Below are 12,970 nucleotides of genomic sequence, written 5' to 3' on the forward strand. Positions count from 1 at the left end.
TACAAAAGTAGTAAAAGTAGATTGGTAGGTATTTATTAATTGGTAAAAGTTGTTAACTTGTTACTAAATTATCTATGTGGGTGAATCAACTTTTTCATGCCTGGTATATCCATGGTTATCCTGAGTCACGCTGGTTTTATGCAAAATTATGCTACTTAAACTATTCGAACATGCATTTTTCTGGTGTTAACAAACCCCTTCCTTTAATTTACCCCTACAAACATGGACTACATGTACCTATGCTTGCATAATTCCAGTAGCATAATTTTGCATAAAACCGGCGTGACTCGGGGGACCGTAACCATGGCAATAACGGGCAAGAAAAAGTTGATTCACCCGTGTACAGTACAGTTATATATTGAGTCGAAGCTCATTTTTGGAAGGAGGGTCATAATTATTATTAAACAATAGCCTACGCGGTTGATTCGAATGAAACATTGTATAATGGTTTTCATTTGGTTTTGACACGACCATGCTCTTGAGGCGCCTTACACACGACTATTTTGTCATTTCGCATCCAGTAGTAATGCAAATGATTTTTAAACTTGGAAAATACACCCTGTTTTTATTAAATTCCGTTAACTTTAAGGGAAGATTCTTTAGTTCAAATACAATCAATTTCTCTAAGAAACTAGCCTCTTAACTCTTACAGTTATCGAATTATTAAAAAAAAAATACTGAACACGTGTGTGGCATCCCTTACCACTTCCTAATGTTATTTGTTTTGACATGTGCCGTCAAACACTTGACAATGACTTTCCTTTCACACTAATTAATCCATTTATTATGTATGGCAACGAAAACAATTTTTTTTTGAATTTAACAAAAAGCGATATACAGAGTGCTTCCTGATGATGAACCTAACGGCGTGTCGAAATTAGACACACGGACACACAAAAAAAAAACACGGTGTATATATTTTTGTCAGACCACATGCAAACCATAAAGTAGGTACGTAGTGAAGAAGCCTGCGTTACGAAGTAAATAATTAATAGCTGTAAAACACACACCCTTTGTTCTACTCGTGCGAATATGTATTAATATACTGTAATATATAATAACATAATGTATTAGATACGTTGTTATAGAAAAAATATGCTTAGTTCAGTAAGTCTGTACGACAAATGTTTTATAGTATAGTGATCGCTAAAATTCTGTTGTCAGTTTTCAAGTTCGAATCGCGACAGGCGAATATTTGTCGATAATTTGCCAGTCCCGCTAAGCCCCGGGATAGCGGGCCCTGTCAAAGGGCGAGATAACTCGCGGTCCTCCATCATGCGCACGCGCATCCCCACTAGGGTTGCCACCTTAAGAAGAAAACAATTGCGGTAAAGTGTATTGTTGAATATTTCGAATGAAATTAATATCGATTGTATGGGACAACACGTAATGAAATGTTAGTGTATTGACAATGATTTAGCCAACGTCAAAGTAAGATCCACGAGATTGAAACTCAAGTGGAGAAAGTCACTAGACAGCGGACGAAACATAGTATAACAAATTATCACTAATTAGGTAGGTATATTTATGTTAAAACACAAACGTATTTTTTCTGGTATTAAAAAACATAAAGGTTCATTTTAATATGTAATGCATCCTTCTTAACTAAGTGACATGAAACGAAGGTATAATTATTAATTATTTCTAAAATACCAATTAAAACTACGCTGAAGTGATTATATATCCGTATTTAAGTACAATTTATTGCAATTTATTTCAATAATTTTTTTGCTTTACGAAGTCAATTTCACCTACCTTCAACCCTACGCTCTCATCTGACAGGCGACATGAATGTAATTTCTCGTGACACCCCTGTTCCACAGCCTGTATAAAATCAGGCTCGCGACCAAAATTCGGCAATCGGGATTGAGACTGCATCTGATGCACTCGGGAACTGACACATCGACTTTCCTCTTGAACTAATTAGGGACTATAGGGGAAACCGCGTTCCTAACAAACCTGGGGACTGACAGACATCGGGTTTCCTGCTGTCCAGGGACTGACGTACAAGCGGGATTGCAGCTAAACTATCCGAGGACTGACGCACGAGGCATGATGGAGGCGCTACGAAAGATCTCAGTTCTTGTGAGTGTTTTAGTATTTTTTATAACAACCCTTCAAGTGTTTTGGGTGTCCATGGGCGACGGTCTTTGCCTTATATCTCATAAGAAAATTCAGTTTGATAGAGATGAAAAATCTCGTTGTATTATGATTTATGTTTTTTTTATTAATTATTACAGTAATTACAGTAAAAACTTGCCGAACTTTAACGTTTAATGACAAGTTTTACGTTTAATGTTTTAAATAATTTTGTTACTTTTTGATCAATACGAGTAATATTTATATTATATAAAATGGAAATTAGTTTAGAGTTTTTCCATATATTAAAATTCACATTAAAATTCTAAAATACGTAGTGTCTGAGCCAGATATGCATTTTAACAAATAAGTATATTTTGCAAACAGATATTTAACTTACCAATTCTAAACATTCTTACAATGAATGATCCTAATTAAAAAGATTATCCATATCCAATCGCATCATTTACAATGATTTTTTTAATTTTTCAGTTAATCCTAGTGTCCGCACTACACGTCTCAACCTCCCACATGATGATGGATCCCAGAACATCCCTCCACATACCAGAGAAGATTCTCGGTGTCATCGACATCGTCCACAACCACAAGAAGCCAGTTCAGCCAGTCCAGCAAGGTCAGCAATACCAGCCACAACAGAACCAGCCATACCCACCCCAGTACCCACAGTACTACCAGCCAGGAAACTACCAAGGACAAGCACAGTACCAAGGGCAATACCAAGGACAACAAGGTCAGCAACAAGCCCAAGTTCAAGGGCAAAATCAAGGACAGTACTACCCTGCACCCACACAAACGTACCCTCAAAACAACGCTCCAGTCTACCCTCAGCCTCAACCCACTTACCCTCAATATCCAGTCCAAAATGGACAGAGTCAGGCACAAGGGCAGTATCAGTATCAAAACGGGTATCAGAATCAGCAAGGTCAATATCAAGGGCAAAATCAGCAAGGGCAGTATCAAGGGCAAGCGCAAACTGGATTCCAGAATGGTAACCAGTATCCACAAGCTGGGCAGTTCCAAGGGCAAACTCAAGGGCAAGTTACAGGGCAATATACAGGTCAAGAAGTGAGTAATGGACAGTTTCAAGCAGTGCAAAGTACAGGCGGTCAGACTACTGGTTTCCAGGTGACAGGAGGTCAGACTGGGAACCAGGGGCCCGCGTGTGTGTGCCAGGCCTGGACCAAGCCTAATGCTACGAAGGGGGAGGTTGCACCTTTGGAGAAAACTGAGAACATTGAAGTAAACGAAGTGCCTGTTAGAATGTAATAGCAAACATTTTTTAAGGAAATTTGATTGTAGTTCAATTTTAGGATTTAATGTGCGCATTTAAAGATCATATAAGAAATATGTTCTCAGTCTGCATACGTTTCGTACCTATTTTCGCGTATCATTTATATGCCCCAATTATTTATTTATTTACAAGATCTCAATCAATGTTTTGAGGCTTTTAATCAAACTGTACTTAGTTTTAGCCTATTTATTCAATCGTTCCTAAGTTTATTTATTTAATTTTAAAATAAATAAGAAGTTAATACTAATATACATATGTTTCATTTTTGTTAAAGAAAAAACTCCTTAAGGTAGGCACATATTCCGCTTGGCCATTCCAATATCTAATACAACGAGTATTTTAATTTGGTTATACAATATATTAAAACCCCTCCAATCTCTTTATAAAAAAGTATAATTATTTAAAAAAAATAGATATTTTTTTATTTGATAGACACCAAATACATATAATTGGGCAATATATAGGGTAGGTACAAGTTTAACCTTTCTTATGCGCCTATCAAAAAATTGTCATTCATATATCAGTCATAATCACAGACCAATACAACAAGACGGCCCTTACAGGGCGACTCGCGGTCACCAAGCATACGACAAATCAGGTTTATAAAAGTTTGAACGCGCGCGACACCGATCAGTAGCACCCAAGTATACGACCCGCTAACAGTGTTCGTGTCCGCTCGGGAAAAAATCTTAAATAATCAAATTTGGTTGCAAACAATGGTCTCTTGCAGCATAAAGTGGTGTGGCAAGTCTTCTAACACTTCTACATATAAAAAAGATGGAATAACATTCCACAGTTAAGTCAAATTAATTATTTTGTTGAATATTGTTTATTATCCGCGGAGTTCATTTATACTGGTCAATATGGTTGTACTGAGCGGCGCCGAGGCGCGTCCATCCCTTTTTGCCTAGTTAACAATGCGATAATGCTATCCCTTTCACGTAAACGACTAGGGATGGGGCCATGTTAGTTTATGTCTGTTGCGGGAACTTCGTACTGCCGTTCGTACCATGTGCTACCATTTTATGAAATATAAAAGAAAGCAGATTTGTAATTGTGAATCTGTAGAGTCTGTAGTGTTATTTAGTTGATTGATTAGTTTAGAATATTTAGTTGGTAATTTAACTTAGTAAACGTAAGTAAAAATGCACAGTTTAGTTATTAAGTAGTTACTAGAATGATTTTTATTGAGGTGCTATCACAATCATCATCCTCCTTGCGTTATCCCGGCATCGGCATTCGCCACGGCTCATAGGAGCCTGGGGTCCGCTTTGGAAACTATTCCCAAGATTTGGCGTAGGCACTAGTTTTATGAAAGCGACTGCCATCTGACCTTCCAACCCGAAGGGTAACTAGGCCTTATTATAATTTAATTATAATATTATAATTTGTTGCAAAACAAATTCACCACAGTACTGGTACCGGTACCATTGTCTATAATAGACATGTCCCATTCCCATCCTTACTGCTAATCGTAAAGGCGCGCCATTATTTGAAACGACCAATGGCAGCACCGTGCGCGCCCGCCTCACCCCGCAAGGATTGGTGATTTGCGTCTCGAACAATATCGCTTGCATTAGGCTTCTAGTGGGGTGTTCTGTGGTCATAATACATATTGCGCCATTTTTAACACGCTTTTATTAGGTCGTCGTGTATGTAACTATGTATGTAATGGAATCTAAGGAAGCTAATTTAACCATCTTCCAGGAGTCGTAGCGTAATGAAAATTGGCAGCTATATGTAGTTCCGATGACAATACAATAATATGGTACTGTTGAGCTGATCTGATGATGGAGTCGGAAGATATGAACTGGAACTACATGATGGAACATCGTATCATAGCCGTTTTTGGGTTTCTTAGAAAAGTCTTGTAATGAACTTTGACTACAATTAGGTTTCAAGGTCTGATAATGAAGCCAAAAGATATGAACTGGAACTACATGATGGAACATCGTATCATAGCTGTTTTTGGGTTTCTTAGAAAAGTCTTGTAATGAACTTTGACTACGATTAGGTTTCAAGGTCTGATGATGGAGCCGGAAGATATGAACTGGAACTACATGATGGAACATCGTATCATAGCTGTTTTTGGGCTTCTTAGGAAAGTCTTGTAATGAACTTTGACTACAATTAGGTTTCAAGGTCTGATGATGGAGCCGGAAGATATGAGCTGGAACTACATGATGGAACATCGTATCATAGCTGTTTTTGGGCTTCTTAGAAAAGTCTTGTAATGAACTTTGACTACGATTAGGTTTTAAGGTCTGATGATGGAGCCGGAAGATATGAACTGGAACTACATGATGGAACATTGTATCATAGCTGTTTTTGGGCTTCTTAGAAAAGTCTTGTAATGAACTTTGACTACGATTAGGTTTCAAGGTCTGATGATGGAGCCGGAAGATATGAACTGGAACTACATGATGGAACATCGTATCATAGCTGTTTTTGGGCTTCTTAGAAAAGTCTTGTAATGAACTATGACATTGTGTGTTGTATGAAAAGGGGGGCTCGGGGGGCGAAGCCCCCGCATAAAAAAAAGATAAACGTTGTATTTAAAATAAGTTGGGTTAGGGTTTTCTTGTTACCCTTAAGAGTAACGAAAAGGGGGGCTCGAGGGGCGAAGCCCCCCGCATAAAAGAAAGATTAACGTAGTATTTAAGATAAGTTGGGTTAGCGTTTTCTTGTGACCTTTCAGAGCAAACAAAGGGGGGCTCGGGGGGCGAAGCCCCCCGCATAAAAGAAAGATAAACGTTGTATTTAAAATAAGTTGGGTTAGGGTTTTCTTGTTATCCTTAAGAGTAAAGAAAAGGGGGGCTCGGGGGGCGAAGCCCCCCGCATGAAAGAAAGGTCAACGTAGTATTTAGAATAAGTTGGGTTAGCGTTTTCTTGTGACCTTTAAGAGCAAACAAAGGGGGGCTCGGGGGGCGAAGCCCCCGCATGAAAGAAAGATCAACGTAGTATTTAAGATAAGTTGGGTTAGCGTTTTCTTGTGACCTTTAAGAGCAAACAAAGGGGGGCTCGGGGGGCGAAGCCCCTCGCATAAAAGAAAGATAAACGTTGTATTTAAAATAAGTTGGGTTAGGGTTTTCTTGTGATCCTTAAGAGTAAAGAAAAGGGGGCTCGGGGCGAAGCCCCCGCATGAAAGAAAGATCAACGTAGTATTTAGAATAAGTTGGGTTAGCGTTTTCTTGTGACCTTTAAGAGCAAACAAAGGGGGCTCGGGGGCGAAGCCCCCGCATGAAAGAAAGATCAACGTAGTATTTAAGATAAGTTGGGTTAGCGTTTTCTTGTGACCTTTAAGAGCAAAGAAAGGGGGCTCGGGGGCGAAGCCCCCGCATAAAAGAAAGATAAACGTTGTATTTAAAATAAGTTGGGTTAGGGTTTTCTTGTTACCCTTAAGAGTAACGAAAAGGGGGCTCGGGGGCGAAGCCCCCGCATAAAAGAAAGATTAACGTAGTATTTAAAATTAGTTGGGTTAGCCTTTTCTTGTGACCTTTAAGAGCAAACAAAGGGGGGCTCGGGGGGCGAAGCCCCCCGCATAAAAGAAAGATCAACGTTGTATTTAAAATAAGTTGGTTTAGGGTTTTCTTGTGACCCTTAAGAGTATGGAATAGGGGGGCTCGGGGGGCGAAGCCCCCGCATAAAAGAAAGATTAACGTAGTATTTAAGATAAGTTGGGTTAGCGGTTTCTTGTGACCTTTAAGAGCAAACAAAGGGGGCTCGGGGGGCAAAGCCCCCCGCACAAAAAAAAAGATAAACGTTGTATTTAAAATAAGTTGGGTTAGGGTTTTCTTGTTACCCTTAAGAGTAACGGAAAGGGGGGCTCGGGGGGCGAAGCCCCCGCATAAAAGAAAGATTAACGTAGTATTTAAAATAAGTTGGGTTAGTGTTTTCTTGTGACCTTTCAGAGCAAACAAAGGGGGGCTCGGGGGGCGAAGCCCCCGCATAAAAGAAAGATAAACGTTGTATTTAAAATAAGTTGGGTTAGGGTTTTCTTGTGATCCTTAAGAGTAATGAAAAGGGGGCTCGGGGGCGAAGCCCCCGCATGAAAGAAAGATCAACGTAGTATTTAGAATAAGTTGGGTTAGCGTTTTCTTGTGACCTTTAAGAGCAAACAAAGGGGGGCTCGGGGGCGAAGCCCCCGCATGAAAGAAAGATCAACGTAGTATTTAAGATAAGTTGGGTTAGCGTTTTCTTGTGACCTTTAAGAGCAAACAAAGGGGGCTCGGGGGCGAAGCCCCCGCATAAAAGAAAGATAAACGTTGTATTTAAAATAAGTTGGGTTAGGGTTTTCTTGTTACCCTTAAGAGTAACGAAAAGGGGGCTCGGGGGCGAAGCCCCCGCATAAAAGAAAGATTAACGTAGTATTTAAAATTAGTTGGGTTAGCCTTTTCTTGTGACCTTTAAGAGCAAACAAAGGGGGCTCGGGGGCGAAGCCCCCGCATAAAAGAAAGATCAACGTTGTATTTAAAATAAGTTGGTTTAGGGTTTTCTTGTGACCCTTAAGAGTATGGAAAAGGGGGGCTCGGGGGGCGAAGCCCCCCGCATAAAAGAAAGATCAACGTAGTATTTAAAATAAGTTGGGTTAGGGTTTTCTTGTGACCCTTAAGAGCAAACAAAGGGGGCTCGGGGGGCGAAGCCCCCCGCATGAGAGAAAGATCAACGTAGTATTTAAGATAAGTTGGGTTAGCGTTTTCTTGTGACCTTTCAGAGCAAACAAAGGGGGGCTCGGGGGGCGAAGCCCCCGCATAAAAGAAAGATAAACGTTGTATTTAAAATAAGTTGGGTTAGGGTATTCTTGTGATCCTTAAGAGTAATGAAAAGGGGGGCTCGGGGGGCGAAGCCCCCCGCATGAAAGAAAGATCAACGTAGTATTTAGAATAAGTTGGGTTAGCGTTTTCTTGTGACCTTTCAGAGCAAACAAAGGGGGGCTCGGGGGGCGAAGCCCCCCGCATAAAAGAAAGATAAACGTTGTATTTAAAATAAGTTGGGTTAGGGTTTTCTTGTTATCCTTAAGAGTAAAGAAAAGGGGGCTCGGGGGCGAAGCCCCCGCATGAAAGAAAGGTCAACGTAGTATTTAGAATAAGTTGGGTTAGCGTTTTCTTGTGACCTTTAAGAGCAAACAAAAAGGGGGCTCGGGGGCGAAGCCCCCGCATGAAAGAAAGATCAACGTAGTATTTAAGATAAGTTGGGTTAGCGTTTTCTTGTGACCTTTAAGAGCAAACAAAGGGGGCTCGGGGGCGAAGCCCCTCGCATAAAAGAAAGATAAACGTTGTATTTAAAATAAGTTGGGTTAGGGTTTTCTTGTGATCCTTAAGAGTAAAGAAAAGGGGGCTCGGGGGCGAAGCCCCCGCATGAAAGAAAGATCAACGTAGTATTTAGAATAAGTTGGGTTAGCGTTTTCTTGTGACCTTTAAGAGCAAACAAAGGGGGCTCGGGGGCGAAGCCCCCGCATGAAAGAAAGATCAACGTAGTATTTAAGATAAGTTGGGTTAGCGTTTTCTTGTGACCTTTAAGAGCAAAGAAAGGGGGCTCGGGGGCGAAGCCCCCGCATAAAAGAAAGATAAACGTTGTATTTAAAATAAGTTGGGTTAGGGTTTTCTTGTTACCCTTAAGAGTAACGAAAAGGGGGCTCGGGGGCGAAGCCCCCGCATAAAAGAAAGATTAACGTAGTATTTAAAATTAGTTGGGTTAGCCTTTTCTTGTGACCTTTAAGAGCAAACAAAGGGGGGCTCGGGGGGCGAAGCCCCCCCGCATAAAAGAAAGATCAACGTTGTATTTAAAATAAGTTGGTTTAGGGTTTTCTTGTGACCCTTAAGAGTATGGAATAGGGGGCTCGGGGGCGAAGCCCCCGCATAAAAGAAAGATTAACGTAGTATTTAAGATAAGTTGGGTTAGCGGTTTCTTGTGACCTTTAAGAGCAAACAAAGGGGGCTCGAGGGGCAAAGCCCCCCGCACAAAAAATAAGTTGGGTTAGGGTTTTCTTGTTACCCTTAAGAGTAACGGAAAGGGGGGCTCGGGGGGCGAAGCCCCCGCATAAAAGAAAGATTAACGTAGTATTTAAAATAAGTTGGGTTAGTGTTTTCTTGTGACCTTTCAGAGCAAACAAAGGGGGCTCGGGGGCGAAGCCCCCGCATAAAAGAAAGATAAACGTTGTATTTAAAATAAGTTGGGTTAGGGTTTTCTTGTGATCCTTAAGAGTAATGAAAAGGGGGGCTCGGGGGGCGAAGCCCCCCGCATGAAAGAAAGATCAACGTAGTATTTAGAATAAGTTGGGTTAGCGTTTTCTTGTGACCTTTAAGAGCAAACAAAGGGGGGCTCGGGGGGCGAAGCCCCCGCATGAAAGAAAGATCAACGTAGTATTTAAGATAAGTTGGGTTAGCGTTTTCTTGTGACCTTTAAGAGCAAACAAAGGGGGCTCGGGGGCGAAGCCCCCGCATAAAAGAAAGATAAACGTTGTATTTAAAATAAGTTGGGTTAGGGTTTTCTTGTTACCCTTAAGAGTAACGAAAGGGGGCTCGGGGGCGAAGCCCCCCGCATAAAAGAAAGATTAACGTAGTATTTAAAATTAGTTGGGTTAGCCTTTTCTTGTGACCTTTAAGAGCAAACAAAGGGGGCTCGAGGGGGGCGAAGCCCCCGCATAAAAGAAAGATCAACGTTGTATTTAAAATAAGTTGGTTTAGGGTTTTCTTGTGACCCTTAAGAGTATGGAAAAGGGGGGCTCGGGGGCGAAGCCCCCGCATAAAAGAAAGATCAACGTAGTATTTAAAATAAGTTGGGTTAGGGTTTTCTTGTGACCTTTAAGAGCAAACACAAAAAATAAGTTGGGGGGGTTACCCTCGGGGGCGAAGCCCCCGCATAAAAGAAAGATTAACGTAGTATTTAAAATAAGTTGGGTTAGCGTTTTCTTGTGACCTTTCAGAGCAAACAAGGGGGGCTCGGGGGCGAAGCCCCGCATAAAAGAAAGATAAACGTTGTATTTAAAATAAGTTGGGTTAGGGTTTTCTTGTGATCCTTAAGAGTAATGAAAAGGGGGGCTCGGGGGCGAAGCCCCCGCATGAAAGAAAGATCAACGTAGTATTTAGAATAAGTTGGGTTAGCGTTTTCTTGTGACCTTTAAGAGCAAACAAAGGGGGGGGGCGAAGCCCCCGCATGAAAGAAAGATCAACGTAGTATTTAAGATAAGTTGGGTTAGCGTTTTCTTGTGACCTTTAAGAGCAAACAAAGGGGGGCTCGGGGGGCGAAGCCCCCCGCATAAAAGAAAGATAAACGTTGTATTTAAAATAAGTTGGGTTAGGGTTTTCTTGTTACCCTTAAGAGTAACGAAAAGGGGCTCGGGGGCGAAGCCCCCGCATAAAAGAAAGATTAACGTAGTATTTAAAATTAGTTGGGTTAGCCTTTTCTTGTGACCTTTAAGAGCAAACAAAGGGGGCTCGGGGGCGAAGCCCCCGCATAAAAGAAAGATCAACGTTGTATTTAAAATAAGTTGGTTTAGGGTTTTCTTGTGACCCTTAAGAGTATGGAAAAGGGGGGCTCGGGGGGCGAAGCCCCCCGCATAAAAGAAAGATCAACGTAGTATTTAAAATAAGTTGGGTTAGGGTTTTCTTGTGACCCTTAAGAGCAAACAAAGGGGGCTCGGGGGGCGAAGCCCCCCGCATGAGAGAAAGATCAACGTAGTATTTAAGATAAGTTGGGTTAGCGTTTTCTTGTGACCTTTCAGAGCAAACAAAGGGGGGCTCGGGGGGCGAAGCCCCCCGCATAAAAGAAAGATAAACGTTGTATTTAAAATAAGTTGGGTTAGGGTTTTCTTGTGATCCTTAAGAGTAATGAAAAGGGGGCTCGGGGGCGAAGCCCCCGCATGAAAGAAAGATCAACGTAGTATTTAGAATAAGTTGGGTTAGCGTTTTCTTGTGACCTTTAAGAGCAAACAAAGGGGGCTCGGGGGGCGAAGCCCCCCGCATAAAAGAAAGATAAACGTTGTATTTAAAATAAGTTGGGTTAGGGTTTTCTTGTTACCCTTAAGAGTAACGAAAAGGGGGGCTCGGGGGGCGAAGCCCCCGCATAAAAGAAAGATTAACGTAGTATTTAAAATTAGTTGGGTTAGCCTTTTCTTGTGACCTTTAAGAGCAAACAAAGGGGGGCTCGGGGGGCGAAGCCCCCGCATAAAAGAAAGATCAACGTTGTATTTAAAATAAGTTGGTTTAGGGTTTTCTTGTGACCCTTAAGAGTATGGAAAAGGGGGGCTCGGGGGGCGAAGCCCCCGCATAAAAGAAAGATCAACGTAGTATTTAAAATAAGTTGGGTTAGGGTTTTCTTGTGACCCTTAAGAGCAAACAAAGGGGGCTCGGGGGGCGAAGCCCCCCGCATGAGAGAAAGATCAACGTAGTATTTAAGATAAGTTGGGTTAGCGTTTTCTTGTAACCTTTAAAAGCAAACAAAGGGGGCTCGGGGGGCGAAGCCCGCATAAAAGAAAGATAAACGTTGTATTTAAAATAAGTTGGGTAATGGTTTTCCTGTGACCCTTAAGAGCAAATAAAGGGGGGCTCGGCAAAAAAGAAATACTTAAATTTTGTTTGAATTAGTTGAAATGTGACAATATTTTCTAATCGAGTCAAACAAAATCCCACTAGCTGAGAGCTTCAAAACAATGTATGGCGAAAGTATGTCTCTCTAATGTCTTCAAAAAGTCCGCGATGGCACATGTCTATATTAGATAGATAGATAGATAGAATACTCTTTATTGGCACACCTCAGCAAGAGATACAGAAAAAAGATACAGTGGAGACAAAACAAATGATTATAAATAGAGGCAGACAACAGGCGGTCTTATCGCTAAAGAGCGATCTCTACCAGACAACCTTTGGGTAGCGGAAATAAAAAAACATAATCAGAAAGAGTAGGTGCTTCGAAATGAAATTGTCCATCTTTTACGGATAACTTACTAGGTATAAACATTTTTATGATAATACCGTAATAAGAAGGTAGCCGCTATAGTTATTATTAAGTAGCAATTAGCAATAAGTACACGTTAAGCAACAAATGGCATGTAAAATCCGCCTACTTGAAATAAATTTATGTATAAATGTTAAAAGTATTTCATTATTAATGACTAAAAAGTATAAAATAAATTAATAGTTTAAAAAACACTATAAAACACGCTTTTATAAATGCACGTAAAAGCCAAAAATAAATTATGGATCGTTCAAGTTGTCTCTATTTGTGAGCTGAAGTTTAAAAACTATGTGCTTTTAATTATAATATTTGATTGTAAAAGCGTGGGGCGCTGGAACAGGAAAGACTTTCTTGTAAACAAATACTAATCCGAACTTCCTGGCGAATGAAGTTGCATAAGATCATAACGTTTACATATGCCGCCTAAGGGTTACCAAAGAGAACCAAAGATATCTCGTCCACGAACAAGAACTCTGCATCCTGTCACTGTAGACACTTTCCCCTTTTGTATTTATTTTCAAAGTTATCCACCCCACTTTTTTGTAACATGGGTATTTTTTACGCGATTCATACTCAGAATCGCGAGCTCTTTCGATCCTGATAGGAGAAAAGAAATATCCCAAG

At 40.9% G+C, this 12,970-nt stretch overlaps 1 protein-coding gene across 1 annotated transcript; it reads left to right on the forward strand.

Moving 5' to 3' along the window:
- The first annotated feature begins 2,055 nt into the window (after window positions 1-2,055).
- On the forward strand, window positions 2,056-3,366 carry LOC125226929 (glutenin, high molecular weight subunit PW212-like). Its single transcript, XM_048131110.1, has 2 exons — window positions 2,056-2,085; window positions 2,572-3,366. Exons 1-2 carry the CDS (start codon window positions 2,056-2,058, stop codon window positions 3,364-3,366), a joined length of 825 nt encoding a protein of 274 aa, XP_047987067.1.
- Window positions 3,367-12,970: the final 9,604 nt, after the last annotated feature.

The sequence above is a fragment of the Leguminivora glycinivorella genome, chromosome 6, assembly GCF_023078275.1.
Source record: "Leguminivora glycinivorella isolate SPB_JAAS2020 chromosome 6, LegGlyc_1.1, whole genome shotgun sequence".
Taxonomy (NCBI): domain Eukaryota; kingdom Metazoa; phylum Arthropoda; class Insecta; order Lepidoptera; family Tortricidae; genus Leguminivora; species Leguminivora glycinivorella.

Bases quoted from the DNA above. Each gene is read 5' to 3' on its own strand.
- LOC125226929 (XM_048131110.1), top strand. From the start codon at position 2,056: ATGGAGGCGCTACGAAAGATCTCAGTTCTT. The intron at 2,086-2,571 runs GTGAGTGTTTTA...TTAATTTTTCAG, and splicing joins TACGAAAGATCTCAGTTCTT to TTAATCCTAGTGTCCGCACT.